Raw genomic sequence first — 16,311 nt, forward strand, 5'->3', positions numbered from 1 at the left:
AGGCTTCAGTTTGGATATAGTGCATGCTCTAATGAATTTCTCTACCATACGTATGAAGGGTGTGTGAGAGAGTTGGTGTTCTGATAGCCTGAAAGAGATATAATTGCACAGTGTATGGATTCTTGAGGGGGTGTAGTGAAGGAGTGGTGTAATGGAGGCAGAGAGATGGGTATAAAACAAAAGGTGAGGCCTTTCCAGACACATAGGAGTCAGAGGAGAATGGTGAATTATAAAGGCATGGAGATGAAGACAATGAGATGATGAGTGAACAACACTGCTCACCAGTATGGTCGCAATCTTTTGTTTTTTAATCCTGTCCATTGCTCTCTCTCTCTCTCTCTCTCTCTCTCTCTCTGTACCTCTACCATTCATTTCAATCCCATATTTAGACGCATAAACAGCTCTCAGAGGCAGAGTCAGCATTGGTGGTTTAACACAGATAGCAACATTGTTTCTGTGAGCAATTAATCATCACTTCACACATACAGTTTGATGTATATTTAAGATGCATGTGCTAATATATTAGACATGTTTGAGTCAGATACTTGAAGGCAAAAAAAATGCAGTTAGGAATTATTGATAGTGACAAACCCTTACAACATGAACAAAAATATCAGCCTCACACTTCCATCTCCCCGGCTCCCCATTTTAATCAATGCATGACAAATCTAACGGCCTCACTAATATCATCTCGTTGTCGCTAGTTTTTCATGAGGAGACATTCCTCTGACGATAAACATCTGCACTGGCTTTAATGATATGCTGTCTGAGCTCCACTTGTAATAACTGCTGTTCAAAGGTCTGAACAAAATGATGAATTAGCCAGGTTCGCTGCAGTGGAGGCTGCAGAGAAGCTCTCCTTTCTTTAGCCAAGGCAGGGAGGCATCAGAGCTGGCACCTGACAGCTCCACCTATTATTTGATGATGGTTAGGGGGTGCTTTTTGCTCCGCTCAAATTGGATCCTGTCTCCTGGAATGAATTATCAAAGGCAGTGGGGAGGATTAATAAATCATCAGCCTGTTTTCTCCCACATGTTATGTTTATTTCACAAACTGAATGGCTCCTCTCGTTCTGCCATGCTGTCTCTCTCTCTCTCTCTCTCCCTCTTGCTCTCCCTCTTCCTGTCTTTCCTTTGAATATCAAGTAGCTTCCTCTTTGCCCCAGTGCTGCCTGCACAGGTGACAGGGATGATGGGAAGTGTTCTTGTGCATGCGTGATGCAAGTTTGTGTGAGTGTGTGTAGTGTCATTGGAGCATGACGTGTCCTCAGACGTGGTTGGGAGCGCGAGCACTGGCTAGCACAGGTCCGCCTCTACCATTTCTCCTGCTCGTGGTGAGAAAAGGCCGCCAGGGTTCTGGCCCTGATTAACAGTCTGTTATGTCCCTTCCTCATCAAGGGTATAGGGAAAGGGAAGGTCAAACAACTGAAGAAAGGGAGGGGGGAGTGAAAGAAAAAGAAAATATTAATAATCACAGACTCCCAGTACATCCTAAATATTTTATCACTTCCAGCTGTTTGATGTTATGGAGGCTCACTAGACACTACATGCAACCCCCCCTACACACACACACACACACACACACCCACGCCCCACACTCATACATACACATACACTCACTAATATCTACATAGTACAAACATCAATATGGGTCAGCATGGGCTCTTGCCTGGTGTGTGCCCTTTCATTCCAACATTTCCACACAACTGTACATTTCTTTACTAATCACCCATATAACTCATATTCCTCCATCTTCAGCCCTTCAGCTTACAGGTTACAGACATATAAAGAGACAGATGAGAATCTCTGTACACGAATGACAGATGTCTTGATTGCTACCATTTTAATGCTCTCAGTTGTGTGAGGCACAATAATTGTACTTCACCACAATCTTATAACACAAAGTGTATTATCATTATTTATATGCCAATAAATAATCACACTGATATTCATTATGAACTTTAAAATAATCTGAATGAGAAGCATTTACATTTGTCAGTTTCTTGTTGGGTAGAATTGAGTGCTTCTTAGTCTTCCATAGTTGCATGTTCTCCACATGTGGGTTTCCTCTGGGTTCTCCGGCTTCCTCCCAATTTCCAATAGTTAGATTAGCTACTTTAAATTACCCCTGGCTGTGAATGAGTGTGTGATTGTGTGTGCATGGTGCCCTGCGACAGACTGGCGTCCCATCCAGGGTGTATTCCCACCTCACGTCTAGAGTTCCTAGGATAGGCTTTGGATCCTATAAAGGATAAAATGGTTACTGAAGATGAAGGATTGAACGAATATCTTAAACGTAAGCTATTTTGCCATCTCCATTTTTGTATAATATGTTTTTGTATAAGTTACATTTCTTTTTCTTCTTCAATTTGCTCTAACTGTATGCAAACTTTTCTTTTCAGGATCAATTTTCTTTAAAAAAAAAATCAGCTGTGGGCTAGAGAAACGTATAAACTATTTTCTGCAACTGTAACGTGGTGCTGGACTAAACTGTGAATAATACATTTCCATGCACAAATATTTCTCAACAAATTAATGAGGAACTCAGCCCAAATGCATCAGGACACACTTCTTGTTATTTTTTAAACGAGAGAAGGTGGCTCTGTGGTATTGCAGCTGTAGGCTGGTCTACAAGTTGTGAATACAGTTCCAGCACTCTGTGGTTACCTTTGTGCCCTCCTCCAAAACTGTTTTTAAAGCATTATTAAACATGTACAGTATTCAAATAGCTTTACCAAATGAACAAATTTACAGGCAGTCTGTGAAGAGTTACCGCATGGCAGCTTTGCTATAAAACAAATATATACATAAAAAAAAAAAAAAAAACGAAAAAAGAAATGTCAGGAAAGGGAGAGGCAACCATGAGGCCTGCAGTCCATCTGGATCAAAACTGGTGTTACCTTCTCATTTCTGTCTCTGTCCCTGTCTTCCTCTTCTTGGTTTTGTCTCTTGGTCTCTTTGGCTTTCTCTGTGTATCTCACTAGCTCTATATTTCAGCAGCATTTTTAAGCACAGGGTGAACTGGCTAGCTGATAGATGGAGGGCTATAGGGCAGGAATATGACGGCTGTTGGAGGGCATGCTGGGTTTATTTATTGGAGTGAGGCTGTCGGGTCTAGTGTTATTAATAACAGTGATAGACTGGACCTCACATACTCCATCACACACAGTGTTGTTTTACACACACACACACACACACACACACACACACACTAGGTTGATGAACAGAGAAATACAATATTGCCATATTGCTCTAAGGAACATGGATTATCTTGTATTTATCTTCAAGTCTAATTTTAAGTACGGTCTACTGAAAATATACATTTATTCACTCTTTATCTGTACATTGGCTGGCTGTGTACATGCTTATCCCATGATGCAAGTGCATTAGTGCAATATGCACAGAAATATGTAGAGCAACTGTTCTTCAGGTGACTGAGAATGTCAATGCAGGGCGTGATAGAGACTGCCATCAGGAACTGTCACAGAGTTCTACATAGAGAAGAATGCTATATTCGGATTGTAGTGCATTAACTAAGACATGCATATTCGAGAATTCAGTGTTGCAAAAAGTCACAGGGAAAAAACATTTGTAGACGAGTCAAATGTGTCATCCTTTACCATATTAACAACATGTGGGTGAAACTGTCTGAGTGCTTGTTACTATATTACCTCCCCAACTGCGTGTTTGGACTGATGGTATTCTTAGTCTGTGACCTAGCGAACCAGTATCAGAATGTATTTATTGATAGAGACTTCAATGCATTTCTCTAAGTTGCTCTGGATAAGGGCATCTGCCAAATGCCATAAATGTAAATGTAAATGACTGCATGTGTGGCATACACCATGACTGTAGTACAGGCATGACCTCTAAAGTGAAAGGTCTGGAGGCTCTGATATGCTGTGGTGGGCATTTTGCTGGCATGGTTTGGGTCCACTTGTCCCCCTAGTGGAAAGGGTCACTGCAAAACAATACAAACTTACTCTGTTGATCACCTTTAACCTATAATAAAACATAGCTAGGAGTACTCTCAGTTCCTGCATCTACAGGGCACAAGGGTGCACCTAATGGTTTGATTTGTCTAAAATTATGAACAGATCCCAACCTAATTTAGCAAATTTGGGGACATGCACAAACACAATCTATATACTATATACTACAGCACTGCACTATGGTTAATATCTCTTATGGATATTATAGTTCATAGCTGTATTGTTTATGTTTTTGATCACATTAAGCTGGTTTTAGATTTAGGATTAGATAATTTATGCTAACATTTAGGTCAACATCTTCACAAGCATGGTTATACAAGTAATGCTCTGTGTCTGTGTGTGTGTGTGTGTGTGTCTGTCTGTCTGTGTGTGCATGCGTGTGGTATGCCTCTCCAGAAGGACCCCAGATCAAAACCATGCCCCCCCATCTTCAGCCTCCATCTCTGTTCTTTCTCCGCCCCCTCACTCATTAAAAACTGCAGCTCCGGCTTCTACTTAAATCCCACTTGCCTAAAAATATTAATGCATGGGTCAAAAATACCTCTTTCTACACCATGCTATAGCAAATCTATACATCAAAATAAAAATTAAATTCCCCCTTTACAGATCAAGTATGGTAGACACACACAAGCACACACATTTTCTTGGCCATGACAGGAATCTGATGATGGCAGGACTGTGGGGCCTTGCACATTGCATTGCTTCCAAGAGAACAACACATGTGAGAGCACACTGAGATCCAAAGTGCTGTCACAACAGTTAGATCAGGCTAACAGCTTCAGCATGATGGCTAAATAGACCTCTAGTGAATGAGTATGAACAGCAGTCATTAAAAAAATCTTCAAAAAGACCCTTGATTTGTTTCAGTAAAGTGAAGGAGTCACATAAGTGTACTGCATAAGTGGGTTTGTCCTGGCCCTGCGCTCCTGAAAATAAAATTCTGATTAGGAAGTAATCGACTATAAGGAATTAGACAAATTACCATGAAAAAGAGTGCACATGTGCTTTAGCAGGTTGCTTCTGGTCATTGTCTTCTGAGAGCAATATTCACTGAGCTGTAAGGCATTCAGCAGCATCAGAAGAGTTAAAATATTTCAGAATTCACCCCACTGCATGAGTGTATCACAACACACAATAAAGGCAAGTGAGACAGTTTTATCTGCAGCCATACATGCCCATAGCAGAATGTTTCACAGCTGAGCTGGTATGCACGTAGCATATTTATCACAGAAGAGCTTCTGGACAAAGTGAAGCCATCTTTATCTGCATGCCATGATTTTAAGTGGTCATTTTGCAGTTCATTTCTAAATAATTTCTGATGATGACCTCTACTTTTCATGATAGGCCTTTTAGGGTCATAAAACATCGTGACTGGCTGTGTAAAAGGAAAGCAAGAGTGACCCCTACTGCAAAAACAGGGATCATACTCAGAAATGATTTCTACTGTCAATCAGTATTGTACTTTTCCTTCACTCTTATTCCGTAACATGCATTATGATACATGCATTTACATTTTAAATTCATCAATTCGTTATTGAATAAAACTGGACTTATAGGGATTATTGTGTATCAGTATGTCTCACTGAGATTCTAGGGTGTGTGTATTGCCTGTTAATGACACAGAGTGACTCCTGCTATGGTCTGGTTGATGCGATGGGGCCCGACAGGCGTGAAGCAGCTCAAATCAGGCGTGTAGACGGCAGCAATTAACCACTTTTAGTATGTGAATTTACTCCACATTGAGCCTGGAGAAAGAGGGATGCTGATACAGACACTTGTTTAGTGCTACTATCACTATCACTAAGAGTGTCAGTAACCTCTACTGCCTACTGCTGTTTGGGCTAAGCCCATCAGAAATAGTGGAACATGTTGTAGTATGAGGGTAGCGAACATTTTTTATAAGCTCAGTTCATTGGTGTGTTAGCCTGCATAAGAACGCTGTCCTTGAGACCTGCAGGCTACAGAACTTCACAATTAGTTCTGCATCTACTGTAATACTGTATCTTGATATTATGATTAATTTTGTTTTGTGAGGTGTAAAGAAGGTGCAAAGAAAAATTATAAGGGAACTGGAGAAAATGCTAAGAAATAATAAAAAAATTTCTCACTGTAACAGCAGGCCTATAAGTAGATCCATCTGCTGCTAAAATCAGAATTATTGATCACTCTCTAATTGAAAAACATATATAGAGTACATTTTCATTATTTAAGCCTATTTAAGAAAGTATTATAAGTATTATACGTACTAGTAGGCAGGTTTGTGTGGCAAAAGCAGACCTTATAGCCACTTAAACTGTCCCACGACCATCCCAATGGCCAAAGGAAAGCAGTCACCAAAACTAGCTCAAAAGAGTACACTGAAGCAACTGCAGTGTAGGGGAGAGTGGGGTCAGTTGTAACATTATCAACTGCTCCAATCAGCAACAAGCTGCAGTGGTGTTACTCACTCTGCACATGCTCACTAGCATCCTCTGTCTGCCAGCAAAAGAACAGCTACTTAATCACAGCCCTGCAGAACCGACTGTCAAAAGTTTGATTTTGTGGTATGAATGTAATTTTCCTCATCTGGGGAACATTTTGAATAATGCATTAATTTTTTATGCAAATGGAAATAAAATTCTAAACCCTGGGTTAGCATGACTGACAGTTGTCAATGCTCAGGTGGTTAGCTGGCATATCAGATTTCAAAGATGGATAGCACTGTGGAGACAGCTGTAAGAGTGTGAAGTTTTACTTTAGTAAACTTTGACAAAAAGAGTGGACAAAAGAGAAAAATAAAAAGCCTGGCCATCTCAAACAATACAGAAGAGTCAGAGAAAGAGGTGACATTTTGCCTTTGTGTCTTGAGAATTACTCCCAGCCTGGAGAAATGTGAAGAAGAAGAAGCCAAAGCCTTTATTTGTCACATATACATTACAGCACTGAAATTCTTTTCTTCACATATCCCAGCTTGTTAGGAAGCTGGGGTCAGAGGGCAGGGTCAGTTATGATACAGCACTCCTGGAGAAGAGAGAGTTAAGGGCCTTGCTCAAGGGCCCAACAGTAGCAGCTTGGCAGTGCTGGGCCTCAAACCCCCAACAATCTACTCAGAAACCCAGAGCCTTAACCATTGAGCCAAACGTGGATACGGTGCTCGTCATGCACACACTGAGGGTGCAATAACATACAGCTATCATAACTGTGACTCGGATTGATAGATGTTTTAGCCTAATTCGCAAGTAAAAATTCATGCCCGTTTTCAAATCTTGTTATATATGGATTTTTAAAGCAATACAAGTTTTTAAGACATTTAACAAAATATAAAATAGATTCCACTTCCTGGAAAACAACTGTTACATCTTACCCCACTCTCCCCTACTTCAGTAATGATAGTGGATGTAGTAAAATAGTACAAGTTAATCCTAGTACACAAAGTTTCCAGAGAAACAGGACATTTCAGAAAAAATTCCCATCAACTGAGGCTTCAGGACATGAAATCTGGTTTTGTTTGAAATGTCCTGTTTCTCTGGAAACTTCTACACTCCTGTAGATTGCCAGGTGCAGGGGAATATTTACACTGTAACAGCACAACAGTATTAAATCACCTTTTCACTCTTCCACCAGAGTACTAAAAAGTCTCATAGTACTACATATATTGTTATAAATCTATACAATGACTAACCATAATACATTAATTGTTGTGTTTTCTTTAAACGCCTTGACTCTGGGATTTAATACAATTAACCTAATATAACCTAATGTAACCTAAGCCAAGCCGAGTCGTGCTCGTTAGCCCATTTCAGAGGGAAATCCCTGGACCTGGCAACCCAAGCTTTCAGCCTCTTCACGCACGCGCCTCAATTGAGCACGCGCTTGTTCAGTGTTAATGAATCCCTCAGCAATACATGAACTATTAACAGCGAATTATAGTAAAAACTTCTGAGTTTACTTCTGAGTTTGCTGACAGAAGAACATAAGTGATGGATGTAGACCTGAAATGTTCCGCTTTATTTATTTATTTGTTTAATTTGGACGTTGGGTAAAGCAGAATCCCATGTTTGTGGTCACTCTCGGTGTGTCCACTAGGTGGCAGTAGGAACTATTTCGTGGTGGAATGGTACAGAAGAAGAAGAAGAAGAAGTGCAGTCAAAACGTGAATTCTTCATCAACACAAACCACTCGCTTGGGAGTCATGAGCTGCCTGTGGATGGGTAATGTGAGTATGTTCTGAATGGAAAGGAGTGAGGTGCAACAGCTGACTAAAACACTAAAAAAATGTAACTAGATATCTGAGAACTTGTTCATGCAAGATTTTTATCTTTAACTGAAAGATGGAGCTGAAATTGGAATGATGCTTTCATATTGCAGCTTTTCAAAGAGTAAGGAGATTTTGGCAGGTAGAAAAGTTACAGCCCAGGCAGGCAGTTGTTAATACTTTCCCTGCTGTAAGAGCCAAGGCATTAGTGTATTGTTTTACAAGTCTTCTTTTACTGTTGACAGGTTGATCCCTACATGGATGAAAAATTTGTCTCCAGGGCTTTTGCCACCATGGGAGAGCTTGTGGTCAGTGTAAAAATTGTTCGAAACAAAGCAAACAAGTAAGTTTGCAAATTACACACACTCTTTTCTTCCTCTTTTCAGATATTTTTCTCTTTTAAAAGTGGACCATTTGTCATTGGCCCAATGCATATCATTTTCTGCCATGTGAATATATTGGGGACTGAATTACAGGTCTGCTGTTGGGTATTGCTTTGTGGAGTTGGCGGATGAAGCTACAGCAGAGAGATGCCTCCGTAAAGTCAACGGGAAACTTCTACCACGATCCATGCCGGTAGTTCACTTGCCTCATTTCCAGCTATAGATAATACACTATATGACCAAAAGTATATGGACACCTGACTGTCACATCCATACATGCTTGTTGAAAATCCCATTCCAGAATCATAGGCATTAATATGGATAATATTCCCCCTGTGCTGCTATAACAGCCTCCACTGTTCTGAGAAGGCTTTCCATGAGATTTTGGAGCATGGCTGTGGGGATTTGCTCATTCAGCCACAGGAGCATTAGTGAGGTCGGGCACTGATGTCAGGAGAGGAGGCCTGGGGCGCAGTCAGCGTTCCAGTTCATCTGAAAGGTATTCAGTGGGGTTGAGGTCAGGGCTCTGTGCAGGTCACTCTAGTTCTTTTACACCAACCTTGAAAAACCATGTCTTTATGGACCTCGCTTTGTGCACGGGGGCATTGTCATGCTGGAACTTAGGCTCCTTAGTTCCAGTGAGGAGAAATCTACAGCATACAAAGACATTCTGGACAACTGTGTGCTTAGAACTTTATGAGATGGTCAGGTGTCCACATAATTTTGGTGTAATACTCACTGAATAACAGTAACATTGATGACTTATACAAAACACCCCATAAGGGACAGCTAGTTACATATGTTATGAAATGACAATAATAATTAATTGTTCCTTTTGTTGCAGTCATTAATTGTGTACATCATGTACTACTTTTTCTGCATGTAGACAATATGTACAGCTTGAAAAACTTTATTCTTGAGTGATTTATATTCATGGGTAAATTACAGTTTAATCAAACCTAATTTGAGGTGCTTATTCCACATTTCTAGAGATTTCAGTTTAGACAGCTTGATGACTTGAATTGTGTGTGCCAGAATATGCCTGAGGTTATTAGTTCCCAAGCCTTTGGTCAATATATGCTAGCAAACAATTGGAACTGTAATAATGAGCAAATATTTGGACAAAAAAAAAGTTTGTTTGCGAGAGAATAAAATGAAATTCCTTTTAGCGAGAAAGGTGTTCGCTTATGATAATTGGGTGACTACAAGGCTGTTGCTTCTTCTACAGTCATATTGGGACACACTTCAGCCCTCCTGATTTTTCCAAAGGGTTCTTTAATTTTTTAAACAGCATAAGCAGTGTTCTTTTCTGTCTTTCTTCCATATATATATATATAAAATTTAATAACTGCTGTGGGGGACATGTTGGTATTTTGCATATAGCATCTAAGACAGAAGCTGAGCTCAGGCACTGCACACCAGCCCTGAAGCAGTTTGAAGGCTTTGCCTCAGGGTCAAACAATGGGAGTTCGACAGTTCTTGGATTTGGTTCTTGGATTGCATTTATCTTAATGGCACAGAACCTTAAAATGCTACATGTATTCTGATTCATAGTTCTCAAGGTTGTAGATTACATTACAATCATCTGTAAAAAAAAAAAAAAAAAAAAAATCTAGACAGCAGCCCCTATATTTCTGTTAGACGTGGTTCTTTTGAACTTAAATGCATAAAACATTTGTCTCTGGTCCTCTTGTAATAATGATTCATGATTTTGTCACTGAAAATTCATCTCTTGTTCATCAGGGGATGCTTTAAATTAATTTTTTTTTACTTCTTCAGCCCAGAAGATTCAAGTTAAAGATGGCTGGGAATACTGGGAAGCCAGGAGATAACAGGTAGACATCACTTGCCTTTCTTTTTAGTTAATTGCTTTTTTTCATAGTACATAGTATGTAGACAGTATACAATGCTGTGTATCTGTGAAATTTTCTATAATGTGTACATGGGCTTATAATAATTAATGTATTAGTACTTAAGCAGACTTCTTTTCCCTTGAAAAAAGAAATGTACAATTAGATGATGTCTGTCCTCAGAGCCAAAAAAAAAAAAAAAACAAAACAAAAAACAGTTAAAAATGTGATGTTTTGTGGTCATAGCCCTTCTGTAGTAAAATTTAGCTCACTTAAGCACATCTTAATTTTGATTTGTATATTCTATATATACAGGAAGAAGGCATAATTATACAGCCGCAATAATTCATGTTTTTCCAAACACATTAATGCTTTGTTCTATAAATGTAAAACGTCTAGAGTATCTTACTAAGAGAATCAGAAGGTGTACTGTCGTTGTAGTCTTGTAAGCCAGGTGTCTAGATTTTGCCAGAGAGTTTGTTACTTTTCTTAAGCAAGCATGGGCAAAAGATGTTTAGCCTGTGGCAGAATTTTGAGGCTGCGACTAGTGTTATTGCATTTGCATACTGGGCAGACTTGCAAACGTGTGGTGTCACTGTTATTGTCACAGAAACGACAGTGGGTATTTTGATCTCACCTGCTCTCAGCCATACACATGTGACAACAACCAGTACTATGATTTCAACTGCTCTCAGCCGTACACATGTGACCACAACCAGTACTATCAGCAGTGCCCTAACTACTACTCAAACTGGGGATATGATCAGAGTGCGAGCAGCAGTTCATATAACTGCTATAATCAGGTAGGTTCTATCCTCCTAGATTACCTCTAATTACATGCGTGTAAATCAATTTTAGTTTACTCCATAAATATTGCAAATATCTGGTAACATTCACAAGCCTAGACATTACTATGTAAATGATATTTTCCAACATTTTAGGCTTATGAAGACACAAGTGAAGATGATGGGCTTGAAGGTAAGTGCTGTCCGTACGTTGTGTCATATTACCCATCTCTTTAAGTTGATATTCTTTCTTTGCTCACTTTCCTTCAGACCCCAGTTTAAGCTTGGATGTGGGAGAAGCAAACAGACAGTTCATGATGGACAGTGAGGAGCTCTATGATGCCCTTATAGACTGCCATTGGCCTGCTTTTGAATTTCCTGACTCTCCTGAATACCCTCCTGAATACTCATAGCTTGAGTAGACAGACTCCATATCCTCTGGTGTGACAGAGGACTAACGTGGTCCCTTCAGAAGATCCTGTGTGAAGGTGTGAGGATGAAGCTGTTTTATGCCATCTTCTCCAGTGTCCTGAGAAATGGGAGTGAGTTTAAACAACAGATATCTGAAACATGAGGATATAACATGGACTTTTATGCAGTGCTTGAAAGGATGCAATCCACAGAAGCTGTTCCGTTTCCTTTTCTTTCTGGTTCTTTTCATTTTTTTTTTTTAATGGACAAGCTGCACAGCTTGGTTACTCTAAATTATTTTATGTCTTTTCTTTGCTATGAATCAATCTCCTGATACTCCTGATTTTGGTATGGGGGCAGGTGCATTATTAACTGCTGGCCATGTTAAAGGGTATTTCATACTGAAATTGATGTTTGTCAGATCAGATGATGTGTTTGCCCCAAGTGTCTTTTGCACTGTTGCCATTATTATCATTATTGTAAACAGTAAGAATCTTTTGAGGTTATGCAGCAGTCTAATTTTACACACGCACACCATTGTGCTCATTGATATAGAACTTGTTGATATTTCTGCACTGTTTGTGTTCCTATGGAAAATATGTCAAAAGAATGGTTTCTTGCTTTTTGTAAGGAATATATTTTCATCATTGTAATGAACACTGCTGTGTCTCTGTTGTTGCAACTAATTGTTTCCAGAGCCTTCACTTTTTCCATCCATCCTCCTCTGCTATAAATCATCACTTACATTTATTCCTCACGGTTAATTTACTACACTTGATTAACCTGCAACAAGATAATTTATCATTACTATGATATGAACTGAAGACAGTGTTTTTTGCATCAAACACATTGCCATAATCTATTCTCAAGTCGTAATACTTGCTTTGAAACCTACATCTGTACATGTATCCCTTGTCATAGGTAAGAGTATTCTATGGGCTTGTTACTGAGATTTTTTCTAAGCAGAAGTGGGTAAGTTTGAGGTGTTGCTACTTCCAGCTACAACATTTGTCTTCAGATCCTCTTACTTGTGTTGCCAATGAATTTATTTTAGATATACTGACTTGTTAAAGAGAAAAAATTCCAAAGTGGAGTTTGTAATAAATACATTCATATTTTAAATTACCTGTGGGCTGTAAGCCTACAGAAATACCTTAGCGCAAGACCTTAATACATTCCGGATCCTACTTGATTACCATGCTAATATTTGAGCATAGTTTGCTAAGAAGTGAACACGTATGCAGAAACCACGTGAACATTCATGTTCGCTCACTTCCACTGGACAATATTCTTTTTTGTTACTGTGAGAAAACGAAAATCTATTTTCTATCTTCCCTTCAAGGAAGTCTGTTTAAAGCTTAGAAGCACATGTAGTAGTTATGCTGTCACTGATAATTTGCAAAGAATATAAAATTTACATCATGACCGAAAGGCAGCATATAAAGACTAAAATCCATCTTAAATACAAAAACAAATATTTTTGTGCTAATATACTTGTACTTTCAACACCTGATAGGTTGTCTGTTAAATAGGCTATAAAGTATGCAGCACATCTGAGCCCTGAACAATTTCAGCTGTGTGCTTTCATGCATAAATAATGCATCACATATATATCTACAGAATCGTTACCTAAATGCATAAATGAACCGTTCCAAATACTTATACATACCATTACCAAGCCAGTATTAGCCAGATACATTCTCTTTTGATTACCAAAACCAAATGATGTATACTATTGTAAATGTTTTGGTATGCACTGACTCCCATTTGCAGCACCACACACACCATGACATGGAATTTGGATAAAAGCACAATTACACAACTACTCAACATAATGCTTCTGGATTTTCTCTAGCAGTTAATCTGAATTGGCACCAGTCAGTCAGTTACCATAGGATTGTAAGGGGTATTGGTAAAAGCAGTGTGTGTGTGTGTGTGAGATGACTGACACATTCCTCAGACATGTGTTTGTTTGTTTGTTGAAAGTTTTGTAACTCTCTCAAATTCGTCCACATTTCCAATACCTATTTCACAGAATGGTTTGATAACCTGGAGCTAAGCAACTGGCGATTACCCTGCTGACATCCTGCTTTATGAAATACAACTCAGTTGGACAACAGAAATACTCAGAATCTATTTTGGTACTTATTACTTACTGCTTAACAGATATTTGAGCCAAGAAGTGGTTTTGTACATGAAATTTTAATTACTAAGCTGTTATGAATCAAACCACATCTTACAGTATGTTCATGCCTTTAGGCTTAACTGAAATATTTCTGCCCTTTTATTACTCATTGACATCCTTGACTGCCCTACCCATGTACTTGCTTGAACATTGCCACCAGTAATTGATTTGGCAATGATTTATGCCAATAATTCAATTTAAACTAGGTTGCTTCAATGATTTGCTTTAGACTGTAGTTGCATAGTTTAAATAATGTACTTTAAGGTGTTTAGGTTTAAGGAGGCAATTATCTACCTATTTACATGAGTACTTATTCACACAAAGTCATAGTATGCAAAACCAAACTCTTTAGAGTCCAATTAAATCTCTGGGTCTAATATAGGCTCAAACCCCAATCCAGTAATAGAAAGTAATAGAAAAGCAACAAGTTACTGTAGAAAAACTGTAACGTCAGTGAGAGCCCTTATTTATAGATGTTGTTTACATGCCAATCTGTACATATTTTGGCCTCTGTTCATTAAAAATGTTTACAGTGCAATCTGATCATAACATGAGCATACACATATTCCACCAATAGTTTTTCTATTCATCAGTTTAATCTGATGCGTATCCATACTATCAAACTCATGTCTGGTCTGAGTGTGTGTAAATTTGAGCATATGGTTTTAATGACCTGAAAATTGCTTTATTTGCAGTTAAAAATATGCAATAGTAAGTACAGTAATATAACAATAACAGTAACTATATGAAATAACACTGATAATCACAATCTCCCTTGTGATAACCGTATGCACGAATATAGGTAATGGGTTTTAGTGTTCTAAATTTTCTAAATGTGAATAAGAATGGCCAGATGTAAATGTAACTTGTAAATAAGGGAATAGTGAGTGGGAGCTTAAATCACAAGTTTTGATGTCATATGACAGTTCCATGAATCAGATGCAGAGTCATTTGTATGTCATCCCACGCGCTTGAATCTGCACTCGTTTCTATACAACTATGATGAATAAGTGCCACTGTATGTACACATGTTTCAGCATAAAGAGTGAGATTAATCAAAACAAACATTTGCTTAGATTTGTATGTATAGTTACAGAGTTACAGAGCTGGGGTGTTAAAAATGGGAGAATGTCACGTGTCATGCCATTTGGAGAGTGCAGTGCATACATAAAACATGGTTAATTGCCAGCATGTCTGTATTTCCCTGAGCAGTGAATTGCACGAGCATGATGCCTAAACGATTGGTATTTATAAAGATTCATTACTTACACTTGTGTGTATGACCTGCCTATGCACATTTGATGAATCTCAATTTTATTGCATGTATGGGAAGTCTATATTTTGTGCATGACATTAATTAGAAGGTTTTCTATGCAATGTTGATAAATGAGGTCCCAGGATTCAAGTATGTCATCATTGCTGATCATCACATCAAATCATCACTGTGATTTTCTTAGTAAGTAAGGACAGAACAAGTCATGCTTCTCAGTATCGGTTAGCAGTTTGGGGTGGTGCTCCTTATTTTATTTGGTCTGACACACCAGCCTACCAACACATGAAAACACTGTCTTTATAAACTGCCATAAAAGTTTAAGAGCACCAATTATGGTACTTCAGGGTTTTTAATCTGTCTGCAAATGCATATGTGTAGCATCTTTGGCAACTACTGCTATATATAAAAATTAGGTACAAACATATCTAGGATGTAAATCAAAATTACATCTAAATCTTTATTTGAATATTTTAAAAAAAATACTGTAGCAGAGACAATACACCTATGAAAAAATGGCTGTAGCTTTAGGGACTAAACATGAACCAGCTGCTGTAGTAGATCCTCTGTTGCAGCTCATCCAAACACATGCATTTACTGTATATAAATGATTTAGCTTAAGGCACTTCATTGGACACCACCTTAGCTACAGGGCTAGAGACATTACCTTAGAAAGGGGAGAGATTTCATAGACATGTTATTTACCTTCTTTGGTATAATTAGAGAATGAATGACATGGCTTGTTGCTTTTGTTGATCTTAAGTTTTAATGTCAGTTTACAGATAGAAGAGTCCACTATGAAAACAGTTTAAAGACGACTGGAAGAAGTACTATTCTTATTCTAAGTTCAAAACAGTCTCATCTCTTCAGACTCAGTGGTGCTAGTCAAAAGTGGTCACATAGAGTGGTACTAGGAAATAAAATTTATTTAACTACTTGAAATTGTCTTATGTGTAAACAAATCATTAACGGTTTGATGATGTTAGTTTACAGATTTTAGCTGGAGATCCCTGGACTGTAGTGGGTCAGATCTTGAAGAGTAGGCTACACAGTAATCTGGTTCATTTCTGCCCTGAGTAGTCCTGAGTGGTCATGTGAGTGTGGCTGGAATCGTGTGGAAGTCATGGGACGCACACAATGCAGTCACGTCTCCAACAGCCTGGGCTACCTAGTCTTCACTCCCTTACACGAGCTGAAAGGAT

General features: G+C 38.7%; 1 protein-coding gene across 2 annotated transcripts; it reads left to right on the forward strand.

The window, feature by feature from the left end:
• Positions 1 to 7,829: 7,829 nt before the first annotated feature.
• Positions 7,830 to 12,762, forward strand: LOC113534038 (tRNA selenocysteine 1-associated protein 1). Of its 2 annotated transcripts, none has more exons than XM_026926614.3 (7): positions 7,830 to 8,186; positions 8,471 to 8,568; positions 8,702 to 8,801; positions 10,388 to 10,443; positions 11,069 to 11,261; positions 11,400 to 11,436; positions 11,514 to 12,760. In XM_026926614.3, exons 1-7 carry the CDS (start codon positions 8,085 to 8,087, stop codon positions 11,654 to 11,656), a joined length of 729 nt encoding a protein of 242 aa, XP_026782415.3. In that variant the 5' UTR covers positions 7,830 to 8,084; the 3' UTR covers positions 11,657 to 12,760. The 2 variants fall into 2 exon arrangements, with proteins under 2 accessions (XP_026782415.3, XP_026782416.3); XM_026926615.3 differs by lacking the exon at positions 7,830 to 8,186 and adding an exon at positions 8,194 to 8,349 and having other exon boundaries at positions 11,514 to 12,762.
• The last annotated feature ends 3,549 nt before the right edge of the window (positions 12,763 to 16,311 follow it).

This window comes from Pangasianodon hypophthalmus, chromosome 1, assembly GCF_027358585.1.
Source record: "Pangasianodon hypophthalmus isolate fPanHyp1 chromosome 1, fPanHyp1.pri, whole genome shotgun sequence".
NCBI lineage: Eukaryota > Metazoa > Chordata > Actinopteri > Siluriformes > Pangasiidae > Pangasianodon > Pangasianodon hypophthalmus.